General features: G+C 46.4%; 1 protein-coding gene across 1 annotated transcript in view; it reads right to left on the bottom strand.

Annotated features, from left to right (window-relative positions):
* LOC133129113 (glypican-5-like) overlaps positions 1-15,197 on the bottom strand; it is a 122,896-nt gene that overhangs the window by 22,790 nt on the left and 84,909 nt on the right. The window contains exon 8 of the mRNA XM_061242955.1: positions 14,901-15,036. Coding sequence (XP_061098939.1) covers positions 14,901-15,036 — 136 coding nt within the window. The remainder of the gene's footprint in view (positions 1-14,900; positions 15,037-15,197) is intronic.

Below are 15,197 nucleotides of genomic sequence, written 5' to 3'. Positions count from 1 at the left end.
AAAGGTAAAATTCCAATAATACTCCCTGAAGGAGAATTTATCCCTCCCGTCAGGATACTGCCGAGAATGTGAGCTAACCACATGACTGGGTACATCTCACCAGCACTCAAGTGCAGTCCCAAAGCAATGACTCATTTCAGTGACAGTCGTATAATAACGCAAAAGAGTTAACAAGTAGAGTATTATCAAACACAAAAGGAATCGGGATCTGGCAAAATGTCTTCATATCCTTTTGTGCCGTACAGGGACACGGCAGAACTGAGATGCCGCATTAATGCCTGCTACCTCCCCCCACCCCAGAGGTGGTTTCACTGAGGCCCGATCAAACGGAAACCAATTTGGACCCAAACAAAAAATAAATATAGCGAACGGCCTATGGAGGCCTTAGCGACGGGGCGGGTATGTAAAATAAATCAACCGGCGGTCTTTGGACCCCCGAAAAGGTGTAGCGCAGCTGGCGCTCCTGGCAACAGCGGTGCGTTCCTGGCGGACGGGCGCGATATATTAGCGGGATTTGGGCGAAGCGCACAGCGTTCGGGAGCAGCCTCTGTCGTAGTGCGCACCTGACGCTTGATGCGGTTGTTAGCCCTCAACAGCACCCTGGCGGCAGACGGCCACATTTTGCTTGATGTTACGACCAAACCGAACTCTGTTCTACCCTCTAAACTGAGAGTTGCTCCAATGGACCCATTTCAGTCATGATTGCCCTACCCAAAACCCCCTGGATGTGCTGAACAACAGCTAAACAAAGAGGAAAAATGGAACAGGTGAGATTTGAACCCTGGTCTCCCGCATAAGGGACAATTACACTAAGACCAAATTTGCTGGGAGTACGAGCTGCCTTTTCAGTGTACGAGGCTGTTAGTTTTTTCGATTAGCAAACATGAAGGCATGAATTTACATTACTTTCAACACGACCACTTGCCCCCAGGGTGCTGTTGAGGGCAAAAATATAGCTAACTGCACCGGCCCTCAAACGGGGGTGGAGAGCGGGGGGGTTGGGGAGCCTCGCGTTCGATGGCCCAGCGCGAGCGGATAATCCAAAGCCATGCAGCTTACATGGGAACCGTGGCCCTGACGCAGCGTCTGTGCGCTGATACTACGCTGAGAACCGATTGCTTCCTGTCTCTCATCGCGTTTGGGGGCAGTGGCGCTGTGTGAGCCATATAACTGAGAACAGCCTCGCCTGTTCTGCCTGAAAGAGAGGGGTGGGCAGTCACTGGCACAGAATAATTATTTTCGTAATCAAAACCAATGCAACAAGTGAGTGTTGTTTTTTGAGTCATAAAAAGTATTGACTGTTTCCAGTTCAATCTGACTCTGAACACTGATATGATTCGCACTTGCACCCTGTGGACCAGCGTGTCCTGTTTCTGTTTGTGCAGAGTAAGAAAGCCATCATTATTTTGTATGCTCTGAGACTGTTAAGGACCGGACTCTTTGATATGACACAAACAGTATTTGAAACATCACATTTCTCTTGAGATGCCAAGATGTTTACAGGGCCAAGATAGATAGATAGCAAGTGTAGGAAACTTCCTAATATAAATGCCAATGGTCACATTTCTTTTGAGAAAGTGGTTCCTTAGTCTGCATGAAACATAGATGGGGGTTTCTTGTAACTTGGCAGCATTATGATCTCAATTATTTTGTATGCTGAGCAATGTCTAAGTTATCGTGTTTGTTTTGCATATGAAAGTAAATGGATTTTGCAACATTAAAACATTTTGTCAATACATTTGAGCTGGCAGGGTGGTGTACTAATTAAAGACCTGGGCATGTACACTGAAGTATCTACTAATTAGTGGGTTACTGGTAAAATACTCATGGCCAAGGTAAAAGAGTCCACTCTAAAAACAGATTCTGTATAAAAACTATGAACAACGCCCCGTATTATTTTCAAATGAAATTATTGTTTATTTGACTGCTGAGCAAAAGCATTGTTATGTGTATCTAGTAACAGATGTCAACATGCACATGGCACATTGTTTCCCATGCTCCCAGGAGAAGTTCCTGGCAGTAAAACAAAGAAAAGCCCCAATCCCACTCACACTGAACTCTCCAAAAGAGAGCAGGCTACACAACTTTCTTCGATTTCTCCAAACGACAAATCCCATGTAACTTTGATTCACAGTAGGTTATTACTCCTTAGGGCCAGTAATCAGCACAATATTTTGAGTGGTTTAGCTAATTACGAAATACCATTTTTACTGGACAAATGCCACACTAACGCTAATGGTGGCACAACATCGTCGGGAGCTGAAATCGTTCCACTGGCATTCGTTTTCTCCTAAAGCTGCTTCTCAGCTTCTTCCTCTCCCGTTAGTTTTACTGCTTTCACCTTCGAAATGCAAACACTTTCTGCAACGGCTTTTAGAACACAACCTATCTATAAATGAGGTTATTAAGCTTGACAGATTTACACTGCAACCAGAATTTTATTTGGATTTAAAAACAGCCGGTTCAGTCAGTTTATGATTCACTGCCAGCTGCCTTACCCTCGTAGCCTCCAACGAATCCTGTGCGACAGCTACAGCTAAGCAGGGCTTAGGTTAATGTTTGAACGGGAGGTCTCCTGGGGAAAATATGTTACTACTGAGTGATGGTGCTTCAGTAGGGAGTGGCCTTACATCTGGACGGTGGGGAACAGACAATTAGAATGACATTGAGCTGAATAACAGGAGTAACTTTTAACATGAGACAGTTTTTCATAATCACTGTTGTCTTTAACAAGCCGATAGCACAAAGTAATTAACTTCAGTGTCTTCATATGTACATCTGCCATCGTCCTCCTAAAAGGTGACTGGTGCTAACTTGCATTTTCCACCCACCTGTTTCCAATAGCTCACATGATAAATGAGAAATTAACTCTCAGCTTGTTCTTTAGTTAAAAATTACTATTATTACAGTACAACATGTAAAATATGGATTACAATTGGTAAGGCGCGGAAAGTAGTTTTGTATGACGTAACGATGAGAAATAACATCTGGTATTGCTGAGACAATATGCTATTGTATCCAACTAATTTGATCGATGCCCCACACACACAGCTCGTCAACGAAGAGGCCCTGTCCTTGGAGAAGAAGTGAACTGATTCCTCTTTCAGCTCCACTGATGAGTTATGCAAGTCACATGCTTGCTCCTATTGGCTGTAGGCCCCACCCATGTCTCCGGGTGGAATTTATCAATCCCAGGTCATGAAGGGCAGAAATGACTACCACCAATAAACACCAAAGAGGAGTGCCAAACAACTGTTTCTTTCAGAGCAGCAGGGCACGGGAGAGCAAGGACACACTGGAGAATGTTCAGCTTCAATTGTTTATACGAGTTGAAAAGGTATGAAAAGGAACTCTGTCAAAGCTGATTTAAGACTGAAAATATAACGTGATATAATTGCTCAGTGTACCTGACACTGCAACTGCTATCAATGCCACAAACCCTCCCCTAATTTCCTCCACATCAGCCTACAATTGTACTACATCCTCCCAAGACAACATGCTGCATGAGCGAGACAGATATTTGTATATTTGGCAGCACAATATATTGCCACTTGCTACAAACTGAGGGACAGTGAGTAAAAAATGACACAAAAAAGCAAATCAAATAAAGATCTATTATTTGTTCATTACTAATTGTATGTGATGTATATATAGAATTTGATTTACTTCTTCTGTATGTTTATTGTAGTTCAATTTGTCACTGCCTATCCATTATGTTTGTCAAGTCTGTGTGTGCTTTGGCAATGTAAGCCATTACCTTACCATGCCAATGAAGCTTATTTGAATTGAATTGATAGAGAGAGCGAGAGAGAGGCGGGGGGAGAGAGGCACAAAAAAACACTGTCTCAATATTACAACTGCATCGCTATAAATACAGTATGTTCTTCCTGTCAGCGGTACAGAAGGGCTAAAATCAGGAGTCTTGTCTCAGAAACTCCACCGTGCCCCTGTCATACGCTGGTCAAACTGGGAGAACTGCTCTTTTCATCAGTGCGATGGTGACAGGACGGTGGCGACGCGTCCCGCTCTCCGTACAGGTGAGCTGTCAGCAGGGCCCGCGGACCCCGGAACGAGTGGCGGCAGCGAGCTTTAGACACGCGCCATTATTAACACACGACAAACACTGTCAGCTGCAGCGGAGGGCCTTCAGAGTCAGTTAGTATCAAACAGCCGACGCACGCCAAGAGAAAAGGCAGAGGCTGCTGGTTAGCGCAGTCCATGCTGTCAGGGGTGAGCCGACAGATACGAGGATGAAACAGGACTTTTGACCCCCGAGTCTGTTAGCGTGCTAGCCTCTCTCACCCATTATACAGTCCCTGGTCAGTGGGGGCCTTGTACTGTGCATGCCCCTTCTAATTAGCCTCTGATCCTGAGTGCTATCATCTTAACCAGGGATCAGCAACTCTGGCCCTCAAATCCAAATCCAGCCTGTTTTATTTTCTCCTGGGTACTTAGTGCTACTGATTGGCCGGACTGTCTTCAGACCTGACTCCCATGAGTTGCTGATCCCTGATCTAAACAGTACTCACTCATCAGTGATTAGAGTCAAAACTGTGCCACGTTATCAAAAAGCATGTAGAGTAGGTTTCCTCTGTCTAAATCATCACCTCATCCATGAAGAGCCAAAAGGCAAAACTGTTCCTAGTGTACATTGACACTCCTACCTATGAGATGCTTTGTATCCTTCAAAAAAAGTTTAAATATTTGTTTGACCAGACACTCCTACAAGGGACAAAACTGAATTGGCGGGTCTTAGGAGGAGATGGGCCCAGGCTATGACACACTGTTGAAAGCTGACTGTTTTTTGACTCCGTAACATATTTTACATAATGGACAGCTGCTTTTGACATGCAAGATAACTTTATTTCCCAATGTTTATGAGACTTCAATATTTTAGGAAGAACAGAAATTTCTATGGATTGAATTTTACAAGGTACCTTCCGGCTAGTCTGAATATAATTAATTTAGCATTAATAGTCCTCTGGTTGGAGTTCCATTGCCTTGGATACCGGATGTACTGTATTACATGTATCAATCCAGACTCCCAGGGGATTCTGGGGGTAGAGTCCCCAGAGCTGGCATGCCAATGCAGTCCTGCTGTTCCTCCAATTACTTTATAAGTAAAGAAAACATTCCTTCAATATTAAGAAATACATTATGAAAACACGGAGGGCTCAAGATCCACTCTGGCAGATCCCAGAACTCATTAAAAAAAGAAAGATAAAAAAAATCCCCCTGTTGTTTTAGAAAGTTGATTTCCCCCGAACCACAGCCTCTTTCAGACAGAGCCTCAAACCATTCGTTCAGCACCAACAAAAGCAGGAGCAGAACATACAAACAAGCCGAGAAGAAACAAAGCTTGTTTCAAAGACGCTCAATGTGGATGACATACAGTAAATGCAGAATCCCAAAACCAGGCAGTGTGTTGTTTTACAGCCAGACTGTAGTGTGTTGTTTTAGAATCAGGTTGCAGTGAGTTGTTTTAGAGTCAGGCTGCCGCGTGTTGTATTAGAGTCAAGCTGCTGCAGTGTGATGTGGAGTTGGGTAGGCATTTTTGGTGGGAAGCAAGTTGCTATGCCCTTGAGTAAGAACCTACTCCAGAATGCTTAAGAAAATTTCTGCCTGCATGATTTAATCCATGTCTGTTGTTGGCCGTTAACCAAATAAAAATAATCATAGTCATAATCATCACCACCATCATCTTCAACTTCTTCATCATCACCACCATCATCATAGTTATTTTAATCTGTAATCAGATCCAGGCAGCTCAGTGCTGTTGTGTTGAGGGCGGGGATAAATTGGTCATTAGGGCCTGATTAAACATGACGCGTGCCAGGCGCTGATTGTGGCTGGGATTCTCACAGGGTGGTGATTGGCAGTAGTGGCACCTGGTTTTAGATAATAGAGTGCACCACCTCTGCCAGATCAGGGACCTGCGGTCTACCGTGGCCATCTGTACCAACCACACAGCTCTCTGGCACCAGAGTCATGTGATTAACCACCAACTCACCTGAACAAGGCCGCTTATAATTTGCACTTTATCCGTTTATGAACTTTATATGTGGGTGTACTTGGACACCGAAGCTATTCAAGGTAACTCTTGCGGATTGGCCTTCACAGTAAAATGGACTGTGTTGATTCAACTCTAACACCTTAGACTCCAATAGCGACCAAATGTACTCTGTTCAAGTTTATTTAACATATAACATTTTACTGTGTTGGAACATGACCAGCAATATTCCGGTTAAAAGCCACACTGAGTTGTGCTTTTGTATTGTGTAGTATAGTATAGTGTTTTGCTATTTATGGGTTTGATGCTTTTCACTTCTTGAAAATACGGACCTCTGTCCTGATCTCGGCTGACCTCGTAGCCCTGCCTCGGGCCCCGCTCATCTCCTGGAAGGACGGGTAAATCTCCAGCGCTTTCATGTTGCCCTCCGCATGCTCACTGGCACAGCTTCAGACAGCGCGGCTGGACAGAATGTTCCGGTACGAATCCGACACCGCGCAAACACATCTCGGGCGCTGGATCCCCTCTCCCTGCTCTGAATGCTAACAGCCTGTCAAAATAAGCGCGCGCAACTGCAAACATTCGCTGTTGCTGACAATCGCCCTCTCTCATGCATGTCAATGCGTTCACACACAACCACATCTTCGCACACAAAACAGGTTCTCATATTCACAAGCACCTTCAATCGCCGGCTCACGCTGACATACTGCGAACTGGATAATCTTTCTCTCCCTCCCCACCTCTCTCTCACTCTCTCTTCTCTCCCCCATCTCACTCTCTTCCCCCCTTTCCTCCTTCTCTGTCCTCTATCACTCCCTCTCCCTCCCTCTGATTTGCACAGGGCCCTCCGATTCCCCACTTCCTCCCAGCACACAAATGAAAGGGATACGCCTGGCGTAACGCCGCGAAGCAGTGCGAGGTGGGAGAATAAAACCATTATTCCATCATCTCTCTGACTCTGCTCTGACACCCGGTGTGCTAAAAACCCGCTAGAGGAATCTGGTGACTAATTCTCTCTGATTAAGCATTTTAAGAAAACACACTTGTTTCCCATTTAAACATCTGGCCCTATTTCACTCACCCCTGCGGTTCCCCTATACCCCCACAACAGGTAGGTTGGCACACAGCAGGGCTGCTCAACCCTGTTCCTGGTGATTCCCTATCCTGTAGATCTTCACTCCATCCCTAACGAAGCACGCCTCTTCCAACACCTAGAGACCTTGTTCAGCTGCAAATGAGTAGAATCAGGGAGGCCTGTAGCGTAGTGGTTAAGGTCCATGAATAGGTCGGTGGTTTGATCCCCGGTGTAGCCACAATAAGATCCGCACAGTCGTTGGGCCCTTGAGCAAGGCCCTTTTGGGATTGTGTCATACTTAGTCTAATCAACTGTACATTGCTCTGGATAATGTCATTAATGTCATGTAATGCAGAATCAGGTCTGTCAAATTAGGGTTGAAATGTAAACAAACAGGATGGTACATCTCCAGGTACCGGGTTGCGCAGCTCCGGCATATAGCTTCTGTCCAGTTCATATAGAATATGCTATATCACTCACCAAGGCAATTACTGATATTATACAGAGAATCTGACTTGACGACTTTTGACACCATTTTAGCGTGGGTTTGGATGCACCGGGCCGGGATAAAGACTTAGTCAGTCATGACAGTGAAGACAGGAAAGCCCCGGGGTGCACTAAAAGCCCGGAACAAAGACCTTCCTCTCTCACCCGAAGAGTGCATCCGAACCAGAAGCTCGGCAGATGACGGGATTGGCATCAAGGCACAAAATGGCACAAAATGGCTTCCTCCGTTTCCAGCGCTTTTCAGGCCCACTCTGAAGAGGTGAAATGGGACTGATTCCAATCGGCGGTGGGGGAAAATGACTTCCCCGGAGAGTCAATAGGGCTTTGACGGAGCGCGCCGCCAGCACAATGGCTAATATCCCGTAGCAGCGGCGTCATGGCGTAGCCGCAGAAGAGCTCACCATTCAACCCTTCTTCCTGAACCTGCTTCTCGGAGATGAATCACGATTCAAACACGGCTCTCCCTGTATCTGTTCACTACAGACGAGCTGGTGATTCAATCTTCCGCCGGGTATCTGCTCCTGAAAAGCATTCAGATAAATACGCGCAATTCAAATCTTTCCTCCCAAATCTGTGAGCGACAGATAAGGGTTCCTTTCAAACCTTTCCCCCAAATACAATCAATTGTAGGCAGGAGGAAGGATTCGTAGCTTCTCTTTGGCCTGGATATGTAAGCCGTGTCTTAAGCAATTGTGGTGCGCGATTATACGCTTCCTTTTCGGAAGATGAAGTAGGTGGAAAGTCGTGACGACTCTTTTCTGGGACGTGCAAAGAGCCTCTCGTCCTTGCCCCTGGTTACGGAGACGCAGCCCACAGCTGGCTGTCGACAGAGCCCATCGTTTTGAATCGAGATATGTTGGCTATTGACATCTGCACCTGCCTCCTTGAGATCACAATGGCCACTGACAGAATATTTGCTGGGGTTTTTTTTTCCACTGATGACACAACAGGATGATTGACAGGTACTGTGGGAGCACTGGCTCAAATAGTCAAAGGCAGACCTGTCACACAAACTGGCACGAAGCAAAATTCTGAGGAGCGCTTAGCAAATCGCCACAGAGATTGTCAGTTGGTCAGACAGGCAATGCTCTAACACTTATAATACATTATACATAAAAAATAATAATACATTGCTCGGCAGGTGTCTTCATTAGTCAAACATTAAACAGTGCTGGTCGTAGGACTATGGTTTCTGAGATGTGGAGAACGACTGGTATCACAGAATTCATCAACACAGAATAAGAATTTAATGTGGAATACTGCAACTCTTGACAATAGGAGTGTATTTCACTAGAAATGTGTTTAATTTGGGCGACACGGATAGTGCAGTGGGTAGCACTGCCGCCTCACAGCAAGGAGGTCCTGGGCTCGAATCCCCGTCGGCCGGGGCCTCTCTGTGTGGAGTTTGCATGTTCTCCCCGTGTCTGCGTGGGTTTCCTCCGGGTACTCCGGTTTCCTCCCACAGTCCAAAGACACGCAGGTTAAGCTGATTGGAGAGTCTAAACTTCCCGTAGGTATGAGTGCATGAATGAACGGTGTGTGTGCCCTGCGATGGACTGGCGACCTGTCCAGGGTGTATTCCTGCCTTTCGCCCAATGTATGCTGGGATAGGCTCCAGCCCCCCTGTGACCCTGTTCAGATAATGGATGGATGGATGGATGGATGTGTTTAATTTTAAGAGACACAATGCCTGAAACGGCACAATTCAAATAAACTGGTGAAACTCCAAACACACGTCTCCTATAGCTAAGTCAAAGCACTACGTGCAGCAGCTCCACTTAGCAGCTTTTCAGTTTCATGACATAGTAAGGCATTTTTCTAAATAAAAGTTATGTTTTATTTAAGAAATAAAAATTCAATAAAACAATCAATAACGTGAATACAGCAATTAAATATGTATATAAATCTTACATGACGATCATGAAATCTGAAATAAGGAGAAAATAGAATGGATTTTGTAGGGCCCTATGGGCCCCACTTAGAAGCCTGCTGCTACAGTGCTCGTTTGAGGGGTCAGGCAGACAGGGACAGACTACGATTAAAACGGATAACAGTTCCAGGCCACGACCTCAGCTGTAGAAGCTGGGTGCGTACTGTATCAGTGAGCTCTCTCTCTCTCGTCAAAGCGAGTTCCGCTTGAGGGACGACGGTCCAATCAGGAGCCGGGGCTTCTCTCCCGGAGACCCTTGGCTCCGGTCAGGCATCTGCTGATCTCAGGATCCAGCAGAACCGAGGCGGACTGGCGTATTGTCCTCTCCGCTCGGGCTAATTCCTCCTAAGCTCTCGCTGTCCCTCCTCTGCGGTGGGCAGACACTCGCTCTTTCACCACCCTCTCCAGTTCCCACAACCCCTTTCAGCCTCCCCCTGTTCTCCTGCCAGTGCCATACTACAGGCCGTTGCTAGGAGATTGGGAAAATGCATGCCTATCGACTCCCCCCCTCCTCCCCCTCACCCAGCGATATTCTTCTCCCCCACGGCATTCTGGGTAAGGTCCTGTCCTGCTTTCCCAGCTTAGGTTGCCAGTGAACGTGAACTTTGCGAATAAAACGAGGGCGCCATTGAAGACACAGGACCAGCCAGTTTTCTCAGCGGGAGAGGAGAACAAGCAATTCGCTGCTATCCATCTTGTGGCCTGTTACTCCATTAGTGTTTGGTGCAAACAAAAGGGACCCAGGGATTGATGGGTTGTAATGAGGTGCCTGAAATGGCATCCAACTCCTTTTGGCCCCCATAAAAGAAAAGTGGGGATGAATGTGTAAAAGAGGAGAGGAGAGAGAGGAAAGCGGATTTCTTTAAAGCAGTGACAGGTTCACAGCTGTTTGGGTTTATGTTTGATGAAATATAATTGCTTCTACTGGTACTAGTGTTGCAGGTAATGCAGAATAACTACTATTGGCTTAGTTTCTACTAATATTTATGTTATTTCTACTACCATTACAATTGCCCGATACTACATCTAGGACTAGACTAGAAGCGCTAGTACTATGACGACCACTAAGACTATTTCTAACACTAAATCTGCTTGTACTCAAAATATTCCAGTAGTAGCATGTGTACAATGCTGTAGGTACTACTACAGGCATAACTAGTAACTGCTACTGCTATGTCTACCATAACTGCTGTGTATAAGTACTAGTTTGCTTCATTATCAATCTCACCATAGGCTTGCAAGAGTGTGGCTTTTAGGTTGGTATGCTGTGAAGCAATTTATATAAGCACATTAGTGTAGGTAACTGCTATTAGTGCAATTATGTATTACAACCAAAGTACTACTGCACCTGATTGGAAGAATGACTTGAATTTGAACAGCACCATTCATTGTTTTTCACGCCGCTTGAGTAATGCATGAAATGGCCTCTCCCCAGCCACCACTGACCTGCCTTACATTATTGAGAGAGGCCTGCTGTGAGTGTGGGAAAACAGGGTGTGCGGTGGACACCAAAAAATAAGTCTATTATTATTATATAAGTCTAAGTATTTTAGTCTTATATGTAAAGTTAAAATCATATTTCTATTACTTTATTTTGCTAAAAACTGAAAAATTGCCAAACAAAATAGCCAATGGGGTAGGGAAATTTCACTTGTCAAGCACATAGTCAACTTAAAACACATCAGAACACTTCTTAGTTTTCAGACTAAAAGACAGGCTACAGTAACTTATAAGGTTACAATACTGAAGGTCAAACCCACATGATGATCCCAGCACAGTAGGAAACACACGCGCTTGGAAGCCCTCCAGCCACATATATAACTAAAATAAGGCCTGCTTTGAATCTGCTCAGCTCTCCGTCATTGTGTGAAGCAGATTCAGATAACTTGGCTGTGCTGCGAAGCCGCAGTCTGTTGCTGTGAAAACACCGCAACCGAATTTGAGAGACCCCAAAAGGAAAATCGCATCCCTCAACGCCTCAGGCTTCGAGTCCACCAGCCGGTCGTTCGGGCCGCCTAGCCGCCGGATAAAACGCCTCGGCGCTCCGCCGTTAAAATTCACTACCCCATTTACACATTACAATTTGCGCATTTATCGTTGTGTTCATTCATTCCGGCCGATGAAAGGCTACTAAAATGACATAAAGATTAACTGTCTCCGACCCCCCCCCCCCCCCCCTCGTACACAAAAGCTTGTACACCAGCTCCGACACTGTCATAAAAATAGCTGGCTGGTCACCGGCCATGAATGACAGTAAATGTGTCTAAAGGAGGCACAGGACAAATGAGTAATAAGGGTATGATGTGACCCATGGGAATGTGTCTTTAGGCACCGCGGTCAGCCCGCAGCTCCGTGCCGGATTCGTCGGTCGGCGAGCCTGCTTTGACTTTGAAGTCTGCCCGTTACCCGTCCGCCTTTGTGCCGCCTGCCAGCGGCGTGGAACGGTTTTTACCGCCCCGAATTAACCGGGGGAACGGCGGAATCCACCTCTCACGCCAAATAACTTCCCTCAAATAGCTGCCCTCACTCAGACATGTAATGTCTGGGATCTGTCTTGCGCGTGAATTTTACGGTTGTCGGGGGGAGTCAAAGGTGACCCTGCTTAGTCGGACGGGCCTCCGGGGCAGGTCCGGGAGCCTCGTCAAATGACGTCGCTCGTCAATCCCTCTTTTCTCGTCGCCGCGATGACACTTCTACGAGAGAGAGGCCCCAAAGTCAAGGGGGAGGCGTGTGACCAGGGGCACGGGGGGTCGCGACCTTCAACCTGGGAGCTGCTAATCAAAAGCTCATGACCTTGTGAGCTAGGGACAGAGTATGGGAAACTGGGAGATAAAATATAGAGCAATTTTGTGTGTGTGTGCATGTCTGTGTGTGTGTGTGGGTGCCTCTGTGTGTGTACATATTTGTGTTATGCATTTGGGTATACCTGTGTGCATGGTAGCATGTGCTTCAGTAGGTGTGTTAGTGTATGTAAGTATGTATGCATGGTTATGTTTTTGTGTTAACATTTTCATGAAAGTGTTAATGTTATCCCTGGGTTTTCTCTTTCAGAATTTTGGCAAAAACATATGGGATTATTAATATATTTCAAAGAGAGTATTTGACCCAGGCTTAGTGTGAGTGTTATTGAACATCTGCGTGCTCATGAGAGGGTGTGAGAGCACGCATGGAGAGATATGTACCCAGGAACATGGGGTTGTGGCATTAGACCTCTACAAAGCCCTTTGAGCAACAAATCAAATGTTTATAAGCCCCTAGGCCAGTAACAGAGCATTAGCGTATGGGTAATAAAATACTGAGGAAATGTTGGAGCGTGTGTGTGTGCGTGTGTGTGTGTGTTTGTGTGTATGTGAGTGTGTGTGTGTGTGAGCAGCACGCATACATGCGCATGTTTGCGTCATGACCTTTACTACTTGCCCCTTAAAGGAATGTGCAATGATGTGCGATTATAAAAAGGGCTTCAGGAGCGAAACAGGCTATGAATCAGTCTTTGGAGCCAGATGGCTCCCGTCCTCGATGGACCTGGGTGTACAGTCATGGCCAGGGGATTTCTCCTGAAAGCCAAGCAATGTCATATAATGTAGCTTAATCTCATCAGTGAGAAGAACCTTCATACAGAAGTACTGACTGAGAAAGTAGAGGAAGACAACTTTAGTCCGAGACTCCAGGCCAACACTAGCGTGCCTCAAACTACATGTTTTTTCCTTGATAATCCTGTTTGTCTGGCTCTACCGCCCCCCTTACATCTGAGACATTACTCCAGAGAAAACAAAAACCCTACAACAAATAAACATATTTTGCATTTCCATCCTGTCCTTGGCATTTCAAAATCCTACTGTTGAGTCAGGGTCCCTTCAGTTCATCTGAGGTGGGCTTTTCTGGAGAGATTTCTTCAAAACAAGACAAAAGCAGAAATAAACCAGAAGGCCGCCTCGCTCTCTCACTTTTCTACATCTTCTACCAAGCACAACCATCCTGATCTTTGCCAAGCTCTTTTATTTACATTTCAGGGAAGGGGGAGGCAACAAAAATAAATGTTATCAGTGAGGAACAGAACAAGGGCTAATCGAGACCAGCTTGCACAGGTCTGAAGATTTTAGTTGAAGTTCTATCATCACAAGGACATACAGGTTGGTCCTGGCAGAGTCACAGAATGCTGGAACCTTCCGTGACTGTAATGGTGTTACGTCCCCATTTTAGGCCGGTTCAAAGAAAGGCCCTGTGTTTTCTTTTTCATTTTGTCGACAATCTTTTTGCGTTTGTTTCTGTCCTTTTCTCTCTGGGCCGACAAGAGCTTTCAAACCGGTCAGTCTGTTCCGCAGCCCTGCTGTTCGGTGTCGGGCCCACGGGGTGAATTAGTCATGTCCACCCCGTGGCAGAGGCCCATCCGAGCGGTAATTAGCCGGCCCGCGTTGTTCCGCTGTGAGTCCGACTACAAAGTCGATGCGCTGTTAACTGCTTCGTCGATCCCGCTGCGGTGCTGTGTTCTCTGCCTGTCCCCGGGACATTTTCTCACCGCCTCGATAGTATCGTCAACTTTCAGACCAGCAGCGAGGGGAAAATAACTTCCGGCGGATGCGGTTATGATGAAAATGGGTCTCAACTGCACTGGCAGTGTCCGATCTCACCCTCGGGTCACTGTCAATGACAGTGTGAGAGTGTGCGTGTGTGTGTGTGTGTGCGTGTGAGTACGTGTGTGGGCGTGTGTGTATGTATGCGTGTGTGCATGTGAGTGTGGGTGTATATGCAGGTATGTGTGTTTGTGCGTGTGTGTATACTGTATATACATTATGTTTGTGTGTACATCTGTGTGTGTATATACAGTATTTGCGTGTGAGTGTATGTGTGTGTGTATCTGTGTGTATGCGTGTGCGTACTTGTGTGTGTATGTGTGTGTGTGGGTGTGTATATGTGTTCATGTGAGTGTGTATGGGCATGTGAGTGTGTGTGTGTATATGGTATATAGTACATTATGTATGTGTGTACATGTGATTGTGTATGTGTGTGTATGTACATTATGTGTGTTTGAGTGTGAGTGTGAGTGTGTGTGTGTGTGTGAGTCTGAGTGTGTGTGAGTGTGAGTGTGTGTGAGTGTGTGTGTGTGTGAGTGTGTGTGTGTGTGAGTGTGTGTGTGAATGTGTGTGAGTGTGTGTGAGTGTGAGTGTGTGTGTGTGTGTGAGTGTGAGTGTGTGTGTGAGTGTGTGTGTGTGTGTGTGGCATACACAGGGAGAAAAAGCAGTGGATAAGACACAGTGAGAACAGTGTAAAGGAGGTCAGAATCACACATGAGAACAGAGAACGCAGTGAGAGAGGCGAAGAGAGGTGTGAGAGTAATGGATGACAGACAGCTCAGAGGAGCGTGCCCAGTGAGGACTCACAGGTCTGGGCGTTCCCTCCTCCAGAGGCCTGGCACCCGTCCTCGTCGTCACAGTCACCGCTGCTCTCCGCCTTCCCGCTGCCGGCCTCCATCCACGCCCCCCGCGTCCCCCAGCCAGACGGACTGTCCTCCATCTCCTGCGGCAACACACAGCAGGGCGCAGTCACCCCCACGGATGAGCTCATATACACTAAATCACGAATCGCCCACGCAAGGACACCCTAGTGTAAAATCCAGCTGTGACCGGCTTGAAATTACCAACTACCAGCTGTTTCAAAACATAGCTTGAGCTGGTCAA

Source organism: Conger conger, chromosome 5 (assembly GCF_963514075.1).
Source record: "Conger conger chromosome 5, fConCon1.1, whole genome shotgun sequence".
NCBI classification, from domain to species: Eukaryota; Metazoa; Chordata; class Actinopteri; order Anguilliformes; family Congridae; genus Conger; species Conger conger.
Note: the sequence above shows the minus strand (reverse complement) of the source record. Positions and strands in the feature narration are given on the sequence as shown.